The sequence below is a fragment of the Aspergillus novofumigatus genome (genome assembly GCF_002847465.1).
Source record: "Aspergillus novofumigatus IBT 16806 chromosome Unknown P174scaffold_16, whole genome shotgun sequence".
Classification (NCBI taxonomy): domain Eukaryota; kingdom Fungi; phylum Ascomycota; class Eurotiomycetes; order Eurotiales; family Aspergillaceae; genus Aspergillus; species Aspergillus novofumigatus.
In genome coordinates this window covers 16129-31486 of record NW_020194289.1, presented here as the reverse complement: position 1 = coordinate 31486, position 15358 = coordinate 16129, and the positions used below count along the sequence as shown (strand labels likewise).

Here is a 15358-nt window from a genome sequence, read left to right as displayed (position 1 = left end):
GCGATAAGGCATCTCGCACCTCGGCTACTCTACTACCGAATAAAACATGCGAACAAGTACTGCTTGTCAGATTCCGAAATTCCGATAAGAGACGGAAATTTGGTTTGCCTAAGCAATTGTCGTTGAAGCTCTGTTAAAGTGTTAAGGCTTGGCTTGCAGGGATGGATGCCGCTTCGGTTGATCTGCTGGAAAAGTTAACCGGGACGGGAACGCTGAACAGAACCCGACAAGGCAACTAAAAGCCGAAGCTAGTAAACACAAGCAGCAACGTTGAGAAAGTCTTACGCTGTAGCTCAGCCTTTAAGTGAGCGCACATATCAGACACAGCATTCAGGGATGGTATCGACAATATCAGAGAGAGGATCTTGAAAATGGACATGCATCAAGCGGAGAAACGAGCGAGTCAGAGGCTTCTTGGCTCACGAGCCCCTCAGAGCAGTGACAATGAGCTATCATGGACGAGCTTTCTCGACTCAAAAGAGGATCCATGGCTCTATGACCAATTACTGTTCGGCAGCAGGACGTTTCCAGTTGCTGGATACGTAGCAATAGCGGGCGAATGTGTGCGGCAGCTGTCAGAATCGAAGTCGGAGTGCTTCTCTATGAAGGATCTCTCCATTAGTTCTTCTCTAGTTTTCGATTCAGACGACAAGCTTGAACTTCACGCGAAGCTTCGACCTCAGGGCCTGGATGAGGAAAATAGACAGTGGTATGAGATTGAGATTGCTTCCCGCAATGGAGGCCAATCGATCGGGCTGTGTACCGGTCTGGTAGCAAGGGACGCTGTTCTCGACACAAAAATGTTGCAAGATCTTACTCAGAACGGAGATTCCCACTGGCCAGTCAGTTCAGACTACTGGTATGATATGGTCGCAGATCGTGGCATCGAGTATGGTGCCTCACAGCGTGGCCTCAGCGATATCTCGGTAGACTTCACAGAGAACAAAGCGAGTGCCACAATTATGCCAATGCTCGATACAACGGACTCTGCCGCTCATCCAGTCTTCATCGACCACTGTTTGCAACTCTCGATGATCGCAGCTTGCAAAGGCCAAGGTCGGCTCTTGGCCGATCTCTCTGCTATAACATCGATCCAGCACCTTGTCGTCTCCAACAACGCGTGGAGCAAACTTAGAGTCAACAGCATGGTGAACCCAGGTCGCCTTCAGAATTCGACGTGCAACTTTTCTGCTGTGAATGAAAATGGTCTCCTGATCCTGAGTGGACAGTGCAACCTCACCCCAATCCCCGACCTGGAACGGCAAACAGACCGCAAGCTGTTTTCTTTCATCAATTGGGACACTGATTCAACTTACCACAACTTGAATCAGTTTTTGGCACCCTTTCAGTCAGATCTAGACTCAAGTGTTGTCCTCGAGCGCTTAGCTCTACTCTATGCTCTGCGGTCAGAGGATATTGGCGCACAAAGCCAAACATACTCGAAGAGAATTCTGAAGATGATTGGCACCAGGAGAAAGGGAAGATTCGGTCTAGTACCCGATGTATCTCCTTTTGTTGAGTGTGGGCCCAGCAGCCGTACAAAGCTTATTAAATTGTTCAAGACTCAAATAAGCGAAACAGAACTCTCCTCCCTCAGTCTTGCATTGGAAAGGTGTCTCACAGACAATACACCATTCTCGGGAAGCGACAGCGAGAGACAGCTGCTACTTGATCAATTACATCCGCTCGTTCGGAACAGTGGGACGCTATGCGAATCACTTCGGCTCCTAGCTTATAAGAATCCGAAGCTGAAAGTCCTTGAACTAGGAAGTGGCGCGAAAGACAGCACAAATCTATTGCTGAAGGCTCTTCGAACACAATTTGATGAGCCATTGTATTCCTCCTACCTGTCCGCTTCGACGTCACTGGATTCTACGACCAACCTAAAGGAGAGTCTCAGGGAAAACGGCAATGTTCAACCGCTGATTTTCAACGCCGAGAAAAGAATTGAAGAGCAAGGATTGAAGCCGGGAACTCATGATCTCATAATCATCACAGACGTAAGAGTAGCGAAAATTCAAAACGGCTTCCGCTAACAAATGTCCAGTTTGCGGCATTGGGGAGCAATGCAACAATTGGTGCAAAAAACCTCAAACAACTGATTAGTCCTCAAGGACATGTAGTACTGCTCGAGGGCGTTCCAGAACCGGAATGGTTATTGGTACTGAAGGTATGTGGGGCATGACACTACAAGAAATATAATGCTGATTATGATCTCTAGGACTACATAACCAAAGAGTCTCCAAATGCGTCAACTGGGTCTAAAACCAAGTCTTCTTTTGAAGATGTGTATGCGGCACTGACAGAGAATGGTTTCGTATTTGGCAATCAGGATAATGACTCGACCCCAGCACCCAAAGTCTTTGCGAGGGTGAAACAACCTGTGCCCGAAACTTCGTCGGAAATTACGGTTGTCGGTCCGGCATATCATCTTCCTCTCATTCGCGAAATTGAGAAGACCTTCGGGGACCATAACATAAAGTGCGTGAAAAGCACGATAGATGGCGATATACCACCTAGCCGGGACATAATGGTGTTTGTCGACTTCGACGAGCCATATCTGTATAACATCACGGAAGCTGAACTGTCTAGATTTGTTAAGCTTGTATCAGGCATGAAAGGCAAAATGATCTGGGTTACCCCAAGTGCCCAGATCTATTGCAAGAATCCCAACTCATCAATGATACTCGGCCTGATGAGAACAATTAGATCTGAATTCAAAAAGGACATTACCACGGTGGAACTGGATCCGAAGCGCACGATGAATGTCAGCCTGAGCAAATCGCTCCTCAAAATATACGAAGGCCTCAGCCGTCGCAGCAAGTCGAAAGACCTCGACCCAGACTACGAATACGCGATTGTTGATGGAGAGATCAAGATACCAAGGCTCCAATGGACAACAGCTGAAGCAGAGTATGCTAATCTAGCCGCCCGCCCTGCTGAAAACGATTCTGGTTCCCAAAACTTCAGCCCTATGACCGCTATGGATCCCGAATCTGTCCGGTTTCGACCAAACTGCTGCTACCTACTAGTTGGAGGACTGGGGGACTCGGTCGGATGATCTCGACCTGGATGGTAGAGAATGGGGCTCGGAACATCATTTTCTTTTCTCGCTCTGCGAAGGAAGGTTCTGAGACTACGCCGTTTTTTGACAGACTTCGAGCCCAAGGGTGTACGGTCACACCATTTGTGGGCAGTGTCACAAATCAGCCAGATGTAGAAGAAGCCATTAAGCAAGCGACGGCTCCAATCGCTGGCGTTATTCAGATGTCGGCTGTTATGCGGGTACGTATATTTACCTTTGATGTGAAATTTTGCTAACTGGTATTGAAGGACAACTTAATGTCACAGATGACATTCGATGAGTGGCAAACGTGTGTACAGCCAAAGGTTCAAGGCACTTGGAACCTGCATCACGCTACCCTTTCTGCTGACCTAGACTTTTTCTTGCTTTTCTCCTCGATCTGCGGCATCACAGGCCAATGGGGACAGGGAAACTACAACGCGGCAAACTCGTTCTTAGACGCATTTGTCAACTACCGTCATGGCCAGAATCTTCCAGCCTCGGTAATCGACATTGGTTTCATGGGGAGCATCGGTATGGCAGTGAAGAGCGGAGCTCTCATGAAGAATTTGAAGAGGAGCGGTTATTACTTTCTCAATGAGCGACACCTCATAGATGCCTTGACTATATCTTTTGCGCATTCCCGTCCTGGAGGCGATCAACTCATGCACCGAAGCCAACTTGGTCTTGGTATAAGGTCGAGGAAGCCGATGGCCGCCCCTACATGTCGGGTAGCTTGGAAGAAAGATTCTCGGATGGCTATATCACATCACTTTGAACCTATTGGTGGATCTGAACATTAGGAGGTGAAGAGTCTCCTGAATCGGGCTTATAGCACCAGGAGAGACTGAGATTGGAAGGTGTCTTGTGAAATACATCTGCTGTTTCAAAAAATAATATTTAGGATTCATGATACGTTGAAGGGGAATTCCATGACTTCACTTACAAGGGATATTACTGTAATATGTCTGCCCAAGTATTATGATGAATGTTTCTAAGACGCCGAAAATATTTGGCACGGTATCATGCACGGATAGTCGCATTACTCTACCAGTCAGACTCTTGGTAACAAAAGCCACCCCTCTATTAGTGAGGTCTTTGTCCCACAACAATGCTTTATCGCTTACGGCCGTAAAGCCCAGGAAGAGATCAAGGTCAGAAGGAATCTTTATTTCCAGATACGTAACCGCCAAACCACCGAATCCCATATAACCTCACTCTTTCAGAGTGATGCTTGTCCCTTGCCGGCACTGTAGTATTGAGTAAAGTCATGAAGGATCCCGTAAATGTGCTGCAAGAGTGAGGCCAAGTTGACAGAAGTTTTGAAATGAAAACATACCATGTCAAAATCGTCCCTAATCTTAGAATCATCATGCATACGAGCAAAAGTGGCTATCACTGGGTCCTTCTCAAGGATCGTCTCCGGGTCCGAAGTTGAGACTCGCATGAAGTTGCTCGTTGAGACCGGGTCTGTGAAATTCCAGTAAATGGATCTACGCACCTCGTCGTACTTGTCCAAAATGCTGTGATCCGCCCGACCCATGTGAATACCTATGAGGCACTCGGATAATCCTATCGCATCTGCAAAGCCTCCTGTCAGACCTAAGCCGCCCCACGGATTGCAGAGATGCGCAGCATCGGCTGCCAGACAGATACGGCCAACTCGATATTTCTCCGCGGATCGTTGATGTAATCGATACGGACTTATGTTGAGAATAGTGTAATCGTCAGGCTTGGGGTGGCCGGGAAGCAAGTGCTCGAACCGGGCTGGGTGATCATCAAGAATTTCACGCAAACTTTTGCTACCGTCTTGTCGGTATGAGACACGCCAAAGTCCATCCTTCGTCAGGCGAGCAACAATATGCCAGTCCTTGGGATCAATAAAGGTGTTGAGATCATCGTAGCCCCATTCATCGAATGGATAGTACACCTGGGTGCGTTTAGCAAGAACTTCGACTTCTCAAGTCTCCACCTACGTTCGTTGCAACCATCTGGTCGTTCCAGGTCTTCCCGCGAAATTCCCCGCCAAACAGCGACTTGCGTACTTGGCTAGTCGCTCCATCACAGCCACACACAAAGTGTGCTCTGACGATCTTCTCAGTTCCACTATTCTCGCGGACTGATACCCATGCAGAGTCTTCGTCTTGCCCAACGTCCAGAACATGACAGCCCCATCTCACAGAGATCTTGTCGTTTTTCTGCGCATGACACCACAGGATCTTTCCCAGAGTGTCTATGGGCAGTACAGTCGTAGCATCTGGACTCTTCGACGGTGCAAAGTCCTCAATTGTCACGATCGGTGTGCCATCAGCCTTGCGAAACGACCAATTCTTGGGGACAAAACCAGCACGCCGAACGTCACCCAAGACTCCAGCACGCCTGAGCATTTGTATGCCAGGAGCAAAGATGTGTGCAGCCCGTGGCTGAGAACCTACCCCGTCTGCTTTGTCCAGCAGTGTCACGTGTATACCAGCCCGGGCCAGGACCAAGCTCAAGGAAAAGCCACAAGGGCCGGCTCCAACAACGATGACCTTGATACATAAAGTTCATCGCTGCCTATGTGCGAAAGGGGGAAAGTGACTTACATGCATGGCAAGTGGCAGGTTGATATCAGATGATTGGTGCGTACAGCGTCACACGAACTGATTGTTCTATTTGACGATTTGGAGCGGGGAGATCACCAAGGTCTGCAGCTTCGATTTATGCGACTTATGAACCCAGATCCTCGATCTAAACGCGAAAACCTCAGCCAAACCCTCAGCCAAAACCGCAAGCGTCATACACTGCCGTTTTGCACCTGTTGGCTGGCATCACGGACAGCATTCATTTCATGTGCTCGGTAGTATTCGCATATGCAATCCTCCGACAAAACCTCGTGTTCATTGGTTCGCTGACCGGCGAGTACGCCAGATTTCCATTGACCCCTTCGGCAATACGGACTCGGGAATGCACGTCGTGATCGGCTAGCCCTACTTTGAACGGTGTCGGGGATCCTCAAACCCATTGGCGGGCAGGGTCTTGAGTTATGTCAACGAGAGGGGCTAAAGGCATCGAAGTTCTTACAAACGAACGTCCTTTGTGCTACTGAAGCAACGAAGGAAGGCACTCGGCTTGGGGCAGGCGCCCCTCCACAGAATATAGACGGTAAAGAGCAGCCTATGGCCCCCGGGTCGTCAATCGTGGCTGCCTCGGCTTCTCCACTTGGCGTGCCTTGTAGCCGGCCGGCTCTGCTCGACCCACTACCGGCTTATGGAATACGGAAGGGGCGGGCCGGAAAATCTTGCCGCGAGTCACAAAACAGAGTCACCGAAACATCAAGTCACCCTCCCCCGACGATCCCCACCTTACATACCAAGCCAGTCTTCTTTTCTTTCCTCTGCCTCGTGAATATATCCATCAATCACATAGGGACACTATACAAAAGATCCCCCACGCTAAACCTAGTTATGTTAAGGATCAGGCGGAGATATTGATATGCATGGGAACAAAGATGGTTATCTGTTAATTTGCAATGAGTACCGGTGCCAGTGGCGACTCATGTACTCCCTTTTCGTCTCATATCAGAAATTGGTACCAAAATTGGTACCACCACGAATATCTACATTTGTCCCCGTCACAGCACATGTCAGGTGTACCTAGTAGGCTTCGAGAGCATTTTCCGGCTTCTCTGGGTCTCGAGTCATAGAGATTATGCGAGGGAACAACCTCAATTTGAAGACAAGATGGAAGACCTTGATTGCCAAGTCGTGGCGCCTTCGATATCACCTAGGTAGTCAAGACCTTGGTGTATGACGCCCATTTCTAACAAACAGACGAGAGAAGGGGTACATTCAGTGTTTAAAATCCTTCCTCACCCTTCGACGTAACCATTCACATGTCCATTTACGTGGCCATTCACATATCCACTGACTCATCCGCTCGTGTAATCTTCCACATGCTCACTCAATGATCCATTCGTCTGACCCTGCAGCGAGCCGTTTGTCTGTCCCTTTTCCTGCAGAAATCTCTCGAAGAAGGTACCAATCCCTTCGAGGTTTTTCATATCGAGGACCTTCGAAACATCTGCCACGGGTCAATACTGAGTCCGAAAGGAACTAAGCCAAGGATACTTACATTGATCTGGACGGACAATAGCAACTGCTCCCTGTGCGGGGTTGATTCCATAAAACTCGTATGCGTGACCGTGGCCGTTGTGATAACTTTCGTCATCAATGTAGATTTTGTGCAAGTCTAGTTCTGTCATTGGCAAGCTAAATCATTGGTAATATAAGAACCATGCTTACCTCTCATCCTGTATTTGCCAGTTGCAGGCCAAAAAGCATCTGGTATCTGTTCTTGTTGTATCTCGAGTCTCTCACCAGAGAGAATTACAATGACCTCGATCAAGCTGTCAATGTCCGCGCCGGGAGGTAGGTATTTCCGGATCGGACCATGATTTGAGAACAGGTATGTCCCAAGCTGAGCTACGTATTAGGATACATGTGCTTTCGGTGGAAGCATACTCACCTGATTTAGCTTTGTAGAGGCTAACTGCTGTCGAATGTCTCCTGGAAAGACTATGATCCTCCACCGCCCATCAGAAGGTAGAGCATTCACTGACTTCATTACTTTTGCATCGCAGAATCGAACCACCTGGACACCCTGAAGTCGCATCCCGACTTTGAGATTTGTGGCCGCTTGCTGATTGCTTCCTTCGGCCTGGGTTATGATGGAATCGTCGTAGATGACCGTCAGTCCGGCTGTAAACGCCTCTGCCTTCACAAAGATTTCGCTGAAGTCAATCTTGCCGTTGGCATCGACGACACCGCCGTCCTCTTTGGCTATCGAGGACATCTGTTTCGCCCAGACTTTATCCCAGTTAATCAGCACATCTGCTACCTTCTGCCGTTCCAGGACATAAGTCTCGAGCAGTTCTGGTCCAGCATGGCCTTTGAGGACGGAGGCTAATTTCCAGCCGATATTGTACCCATCCTGCAAGCTGACGTTCATGCCTTGGCCTGCCTTCGGAGAATGCGTGTGGCAAGCATCCCCGTTAAGAAGACGCGGTTGGCTTTTGAGAAATGGTCCGCGATACGCTGTCCAATAGGATAGGCTGACCACCACCATACATCTGCAACGTCGAGCGTATACGGCTGAAAGACCTGACGCGAAGCATTTTGTATATCTTCAAGTGTTACGTCTTTCGCTCTGGTCCCTGACGCGAGTTCTACATAGACGCGAACCATAGAGCCGCCTTCTCGAGGTATGGTAATAATGCTGCCGGCGTCAGATTGTATTATACATTGTTTCCGGATGTCGGGGAAGTCGGTTCGTGGAAAGACATCCATCACGCCCCAAATCGAGTCGGACGTTTCTCCGACCATATTGAAGCCCAAAGACTTTCGGACAGCGCTATGGGCGCCATCGCTTGCCTACAGATTGTTAGCTGGAGTGTTACTAACCGCAGAACAAATCATAATATACCAAGCAATACTTGGCTTCAAACACCTCCTCTTTACCGCCCTTCTCAGTCACAATGGTCACCGGATGAGCTTCTGGATCCATGGCTTTCTCTCCATCAACCGTGACTTTCGTCACCTTGTGTCCGTAGTCAACTTCCTGCCGATTCCGTCGCCTCATAGCTTCCAACCACATAGCAATGAACCGTGCTTGGTTCAAGATAACACGAGGCATATGCGACAGGCCCGGGGTCGTGGCGTGCGCGCTTCGTTTGCGCACGATGCCCATGCCACTTCCTATAGGGTCGGAGCACCAAAAGGCCACTTCAATGTTGTGATACGCTTCTCTGAGCAGTTCCTCGGCCATGCCGAAACTTTCGAAAATTTCCACAGATCGGACTTGAATGCCATCTGCTTGCCCAACTTCCAGTGGCCCAGATCGAGACTCTAAGATCTTGCATCCAACTCCGTATTGTGCCAGCCATGTCGCGGCTGCTAAACCAGCGGTGCCGCTGCCACAGATGACAACGTCAAATTTCGAACTCATTTTGTCGTTGTTTGAGTGCTACTAAGAAGAGAATGCCGCGATACCTTCTCATAGACCGATGGGAAGATTTGAGAAGAAGGGCCGGTGCTGATGATTACGTTCACCTCGTTGCAGAGACAACTTCACATTTGGCTGACGACTGATCTTTGCATTGTTTGCCCTAACCAAAACTAAATCGAAATGCCGGGTACAATATTAGTGAACAGACAGGTCTACGCTTACCGACCGTTCCGTTGGCTAGCATGTTTCCGAACTTAGCCGGTAGATACGGCGTTGTAAGAGAGATTGCCAAAGAGCTGCTGGATGCAGAGACGGTTTTAGCATGCCTGGAGGAAGCGGCTACTCCATACAGTACTCCATCGCTCTGACAACATCCATGTGGGAGTAACGCCGAAGATCCTTGTTGAACTGATGGATTCGCCGAGAACTAGTCGGTAGAAGCAACCCGTTATCCATACTGAAGGTCGTTGAGCTCTCTACATGCCGGCTAGGAGACGAGGCCGACAAAGACTCCTGCATGCTGGATTCCGACGTACCGGATATCAACTTTGATATCGGTACCCCTGCATAGCCGGGAATTAAAAATGTCTGCATGCCCCGACACATTTCTGATTTTCCGAGTTTCCGAGACGCAATGAGGGTGATCCCCACCAGATTAAAAGTTCGAGATGTTGTGGTGATGTAACTTCCACACTTTCGAGACCGAAACTTTCAGAGCATGACTGAATCCACCTGTCGGGTTTATTGTTAGAGGTATGCGCTGGCCTAAGTGATCTATTGCTTTCATTCTAGGACGCCACGGATGTCCGCCTGGGGTATCCCGTGAATTTAGCCACTAAGGCTAAGGGAAGCCACCTATTTCATTGCCTATTCCAGATTAGCTTATAGGGACACGTCACACGCAAGCCATACTAAGACCAGATCTGCATCAAGAATCGGCAAGCCCGAATGCCCAGTGCGACTTCCCTGGCAGGCACAGACTAGAATTAGACCCTGGCCGGAAACTGGACACAGTAACGCCACCCCTATAGTGCGTGAAGCTTGGGGGCCACTAATACACAATTACTCCATCTCTGTTAAGGCCCCGCTATCGAGCACCACTAAGCCAAGGCTTCGAGCTTTTCGAATGATTCATGCTCGACACCGCAGGCTTCGCCCTTCCACGGTGTTGTGGATCATGACTCTACTTCAGCATTCCAGGTACAATGGCACGCATGACTGGTACCTTCATGTGTGGGATTATATTTTCTTTTGCGACACTTCTTATCTGGAAATACTGGCATCGCCTTTGCTCGGTCCGGGTCGGAGCGCCAAATTCTGTTTTTATACAAGAGTACTTTACGAGCCGACCAATGAAATGAAGCCAATCGGGAATCTATCATCATTATCCAAAGTACTCTTCAACTTCCGAAAGGTCCAATCAATCACTCTCGACCTTGGACATCACGGCATAGATTAAAATTATCTTCTCACTAGTGGGATGGCCCTCAGGTAATGTCTTGTACTCTTCCCAATCCAGTTGACATCCTCTCCCTTTATTGGAGGATCTGTTGCAATCCATCTCCGAAATGATGTTGCACAAGGGGATCGTAGCTAGCATTGCCATACGCATCACCTCCGTAATTTAGATAGCCTTCCAAAGACTCCGGCAATACTCCACGCGTGATCTCCGATGCATTGCCCATCACCCACACAGTCTGCATTCCCATGATCATATGCTGAAGTGTGTGGCAGTGTACCATCCACACCCTGGCGCGAAGAACAAAAAAAAAGCACGGTGTTAGCGCACAATGATCTTCCACAAAACGTGAGTGAAGGAGACTTACCCAGGATCCTGAACATGTAATCGCCAAGCCCGCCATCCTTGGTCCGTAAAATTCTTGTTCTCGCCGACATACTGCCCCGGGGTGTATTTGTAAAGCATGGTCGTATCTCTTATCACGGGGTTGTAACCCTTCAATTTCTCCTCGTTAGCTGTCGCATTGTACGTGCCAGGCCCGCTGCCAAGATCATAGATGTGGCCGCCGTGAATATGCCATGGATGAAGGTCGAAGCCGATGTCCAGACCATTCGGCTGGTTGACCATGATGATGTCGATGATCTCACCAACCTTGGCTACGTACACGTTGAGATCGGGATCCCATCCCCCATGCTTCTGTACCGTGGTCTCGTAATCTGGTATTGCCCTGTCCCCGCGCCTGAAGATGTCAACCAGATATGGGGTCTCCCCCTGGTGCTCCTGTTTCCAGAATGGAGTGTTTCCCCTGTGTGGATTGGTTTCGGTCCAAGTGTGGTTCGATACAGTCGCATACACGCCCTCCTTCGCGATAAGCTGGATCGATGTCAGGACCACTGTCCGGTCCACCTTGTCGGCGGTTGGGAACCCGTTGGGCTCCAAAGGCTCAAGAACATACTCCAGCCAGTCGTAGACCTTGTTCGGCAGGCTTAGGGGCTGTTTCTCGGGAGGCACCAAGTCTGTAGTCTGGTTGAAGGCAAGATCACTGGTAGTATTGTACGAGAGCAGCGCGTAAGAAGAGACGTTCATAGGTCGATAGCGTGACTCCATCTGGATCCAAAAAGCACTTTTTCCAAGACGTCGTAGCTCATCCTCCGTCTTCGTGTGGAGAAGAAAATCGAAGCGTTGGCCGGAGGCAATCTGGATGCGTTCCGTTTTCGCCAGCTTGGTGTATTTCCCATCTGCAGCCATGACCGACAGCTCTTGGTGGTCTTCGAACCCCAAGGTCACGAGGTTCAGAGCTGGTCCACCAATGATTCGCATGCGATATGTCTTGTCGGGATCAACTTGAATTACCTCAGGGCCACAGCTTTCCACGAGTGATGGATCTGGCATGACCCACGGCTCAGGCGTATCTGTCTCATTCGCACTCATACCAGGGAAACTATTCCCGTTCATCAGTATTGTCGAGGGGTCGCCAGTCCTGGAAAAATGCGAGCAAAACATTTAGAGATCAGTTTTAACCCTGTTCGACCATGGGTTGACGGCATAAGTTGCGACTAACCATCGGACCACATTATAGGGCCTGAGCAGCTCAGTCTCCGTCATCGAGTCGGTTTTGTTGTAAAGCTCGGAAATGAACATGATGCGTTCTTCGTCGTACGTAAAAGGTGGCGATTTACCGTGCTTTTCTTCGACAATGAGAGGTCCGGCTGCAGATACTGCTTGGAACCCGACATGGGAATGGTAGAAATGTGTTCCAGCCTCACCGACGTTCGGCCTGATTTCATAGTCGAAGTATTCTCCCGGCTTTGTGGTTGATCAGTAGATCTTTTCTTCCATTCCGGCCTCTCAACGAACTCACCTTGATGGGCCATTGACTTGCCTGAGGTGAACCATCGGAGAACGGAGCAGTGGACTGACTTAGACCATGCCAGTGCTGTTGGAATATCGTCAGGTCATACTTGTTTCATAGTCAAAGGAGATTTGTCAATACTATAGTAGTATTCTTTGATTCCAGATCATTGTACACTCTCACCCAAGTGGTTTGGTCTTCCCTCAGGTAGAGGGCTGGACCTGGTGAGGTTCCTGTTGATAATTCATGAGCTTCAGTCAGGGCGACTACGATGACAACGGGAGCTAGACTAACCATTGACTAACGTGCTGGGCCGGGTCACGCAAGCTACAGGAAACACTTGCTCAGACACTCGGAGTATGTGATCGGGTTGGAAATCGGAACCATGAGTTGTATACCGCGACGCGACTGTCGAACAAAGAGCTGTCAACGCTATGCAGACCTCAAGAATTGGAGACATGACTTGATCTGGAATCTTTTGATCGAATAAAGCCCCTGTATGTGGCAGATCGGAGGAGACTCAGATGCCAGATGACACTCAGTGTCTGGTCTGCCTTTTCTGGTCATCCAATACTACGGAGCACGTATTGAATCGGTCGAGGAACCACTAGCCCACGTCGCAGGTACTTTGACCACCCATCAATGAAATTGCAGTTCCGACAGGGCTGGGAGATGATGGCATTAGTCGACGGTCGTATCAAGTTTTCGTCTCTCAGCAAGGATTCCAGCCTTGGCCCGACCATGATCAGGATTCAGGGCGAATATGACCCCACATGCTGCGAGGCGAATCACATCTTATGCTCCGTGCAAAACCGAGCGCAGTAAGATAGGCCTCATCGATGCAACCTCGAAAGCCAGGGGTGCTCTTGCCAGGCCTAGTGGTTTCGGATCCAACACGTTTCCAACACTGAATCACCTCGGCTATCCGGTTATCAGAGACTGTGGACCCACCCGGTCTGGCAATGTGTCTTATATTATAGCTGGGTCGGCAACGCCGAGTGGAGCTGTGAGATTATAGACGTCGAGGTTAGTGTATACGATATCCTGCAAGGTCCTTTTGGTGATCCTTCGGACCTCTCGTACTTTGGCGCGAACACTACCATGCCCCAACAATATCGGATGATGCTACTGTCCAACCTTTCACACGTGATCAACCTCGTGGGCTAGGAGAATGCGACCAGATAATTCACCAGATGCTCCATCAAAGACATTGCTAGCTCAGCCTCTCAAAGCTACCGTCAATCACACCGCCAGCTCTGTGCGCTCATAGTTGACAATCATAAACGTGAAATTTATGCACTGCTCAAGTGGTGCTTCTTGAACTCCTGTCATACCACAAAGATGATTGCGACTGTCATCACAGCGCTCCTGCTTCTGGCTTCTGGCTGTGAGGGTCTGCCAACCAACGAGACTCCTCTTCCTGGTAAATGGTCAACACTGCCCAACATCACGCGCGATGGTTTCGAATACCCTCGCCAAGAGCACGCAGCGGTCCTGGTTGGCGACGAGATCTACGTTCTTGGCGGCATTCTGCCGTGGGATGGCAAGGAATATGCTACCACCAATATCGTCCAGAAATACAACATGATAACCGGCACTTGGACAGAGACGGCTCCGATGCCTGCCGCTCTGAATCATGCCAATGTCGCCGTCGTCGATGACAAGATCTACTATCTTGGCGGCTTGGAAGCAGTCGATGAAACGTATTGGAATGCGACAGGCAAGTCAGCAGTCTATGATCCTGCCACTGACGAGTGGACCGTACTGCCTAGCATGCCCGAGGGACGAGAAATTGGCAGTGCAGCGACTTTGGCTGTTGATGACACCATCTACCTCCCCGGAGGACTTGCGTACACAAACATTACCTATGATCAGGAAGGAACAGTGTCCCGATTCACATCGTACAACGTGAGAACCCGAGAGTGGACGACCCTGCCAGACCTGCCTGCCCCGCGTGATCACGCTGGTAAAGGCATCGCCCAGGATATGTTGTATATATTGGGGGGACGCGAGTTTGGGAACAAGAATGTAGTCTCCACTGTGTTTGGGTTCAACCTCACCTCTCACCAATGGTCGACAGCGTTCGAGTCCATGCCTATTGCGCGTGGGGGTGCCGTTTCTGCTACTATCGGTTCTCAGATATTCATGGCAGGCGGAGAAGGGGACCGCCGTACTCCCACTGCCGTTTTCCCTGAGATGCAGGCTTACGACGCCGCAATAAATACTTGGATCGATTATGCAGACATGCCTCTACCAATTCACGGGTCTGATGCTGTGGTATATAAGGGTGAGATTGTGATTCCTGGCGGAGGAATTGTGACGGGGGCGACTTTGACGCCAGTTGTTCAGACATTCAAACCTCCTATCCAGGATTTGGGAGAGAAGAGCATGACTCTGATGGTTATGGTATATCGAGTTATTATTGACTTACCCTGGATGCTGTTCAAGAGATGATAGCCCGTTTGGATGCCTTGAATGAATTACCTCAGTGGCGATCTGGTTCTGTTTTCCGTATTCACCAATTAAGTGTCATCAAAAAGTGCTGGCAAGACAATTCTGGTGCCACTGCCAACTCATGTACTCCCCTCCTCACGAAGACAAGCCATAGTTGAGGATGCAAGAGAGTACTACCTACCGTACATTGATCTCTCTAAACCACTCTCTCTGTCCCATCCCTCCCGATAGAATACTCGACGCCGAAGTAAGATGACAACTTCAACGCGAAGGCGTTTCTGCATCAGATACTCTATCGTTCATCCGTGATAATGACGGATTTACCCGATTCCCTGGAAATACTGAAGCCTATGATAATCATGACCCCTGTTATGTCTTCATGATAAGCGATATAGAACCACGACAACTACCCTTGGAATATACTATGTCATCACAAGCCTCGATCTACACTCACCCGTGAAGACCTGGAACCAAACAAAGGCTCCCGGAGGATTTCCGCCAACGAACAAGTAGTGAGGCTATGCCAACTACGCCATTACATGGA

At 49.4% G+C, this 15358-nt stretch overlaps 5 protein-coding genes across 5 annotated transcripts; 2 read left to right on the top strand and 3 right to left on the bottom strand.

Moving 5' to 3' along the window:
• Positions 1-360: 360 nt before the first annotated feature.
• On the top strand, positions 361-3867 carry P174DRAFT_508212 (KR-domain-containing protein; the record flags this gene model as incomplete). The annotated part of the gene is made up of 5 exons (XM_024831434.1): positions 361-2000; positions 2048-2170; positions 2222-3003; positions 3033-3285; positions 3334-3867. Exons 1-5 carry the CDS (start codon positions 372-374, stop codon positions 3865-3867), a joined length of 3321 nt encoding a protein of 1106 aa, XP_024676961.1. The 5' UTR covers positions 361-371.
• A 419-nt stretch (positions 3868-4286) lies between these two features.
• P174DRAFT_465202 (FAD/NAD(P)-binding domain-containing protein) lies at positions 4287-5451 on the bottom strand (the record flags this gene model as incomplete). The annotated part of the gene is made up of 2 exons (XM_024830512.1): positions 4287-4994; positions 5041-5451. 2 exons carry the CDS (start codon positions 5449-5451, stop codon positions 4287-4289), a joined length of 1119 nt encoding a protein of 372 aa, XP_024676960.1.
• Positions 5452-6974: 1523 nt separating this feature from the next.
• P174DRAFT_465201 (uncharacterized protein) lies at positions 6975-9049 on the bottom strand (the record flags this gene model as incomplete). The annotated part of the gene is made up of 6 exons (XM_024830511.1): positions 6975-7126; positions 7178-7294; positions 7348-7522; positions 7571-8065; positions 8107-8475; positions 8528-9049. The coding sequence occupies 6 exons, from the start codon at positions 9047-9049 to the stop codon at positions 6975-6977; spliced, it is 1830 nt and encodes a 609-aa protein (XP_024676959.1).
• Positions 9050-10445: 1396 nt separating this feature from the next.
• On the bottom strand, positions 10446-13121 carry P174DRAFT_398077 (L-ascorbate oxidase). The gene is made up of 6 exons (XM_024823828.1): positions 12655-13121; positions 12502-12593; positions 12370-12444; positions 12070-12314; positions 10876-11988; positions 10446-10798 (listed from the first exon to the last, which is right to left on the bottom strand). Exons 1-6 carry the CDS (start codon positions 12818-12820, stop codon positions 10585-10587), a joined length of 1905 nt encoding a protein of 634 aa, XP_024676958.1. The 5' UTR covers positions 12821-13121; the 3' UTR covers positions 10446-10584.
• Positions 13122-13385: 264 nt separating this feature from the next.
• Positions 13386-15224, top strand: P174DRAFT_446496 (Kelch repeat-containing protein). Its single transcript, XM_024828591.1, has one exon. The coding sequence runs from the start codon at positions 13702-13704 to the stop codon at positions 14812-14814; it is 1113 nt and encodes a 370-aa protein (XP_024676957.1). The 5' UTR covers positions 13386-13701; the 3' UTR covers positions 14815-15224.
• The last annotated feature ends 134 nt before the right edge of the window (positions 15225-15358 follow it).

What these genes read in the sequence shown, in the direction of transcription:
- P174DRAFT_398077 (XM_024823828.1), bottom strand. Translation starts at nt 12,820, where the DNA reads ATGTCTCCAATTCTTGAGGTCTGCATAGCGTTGACAGCTCTTTGTTCG. An exon ending in AATCAAAGAATACTACTATA is followed by an intron (nt 12,445 to 12,501) that starts GTATTGACAAAT and finishes ATATTCCAACAG; the next exon opens with CACTGGCATGGTCTAAGTCA. An exon ending in TTACATGTTCAGGATCCTGG is followed by an intron (nt 10,799 to 10,875) that starts GTAAGTCTCCTT and finishes TCTTCGCGCCAG; the next exon opens with GGTGTGGATGGTACACTGCC.
- P174DRAFT_446496 (XM_024828591.1), top strand. Translation starts at nt 13,702, where the DNA reads ATGATTGCGACTGTCATCACAGCGCTCCTGCTTCTGGCTTCTGGCTGT.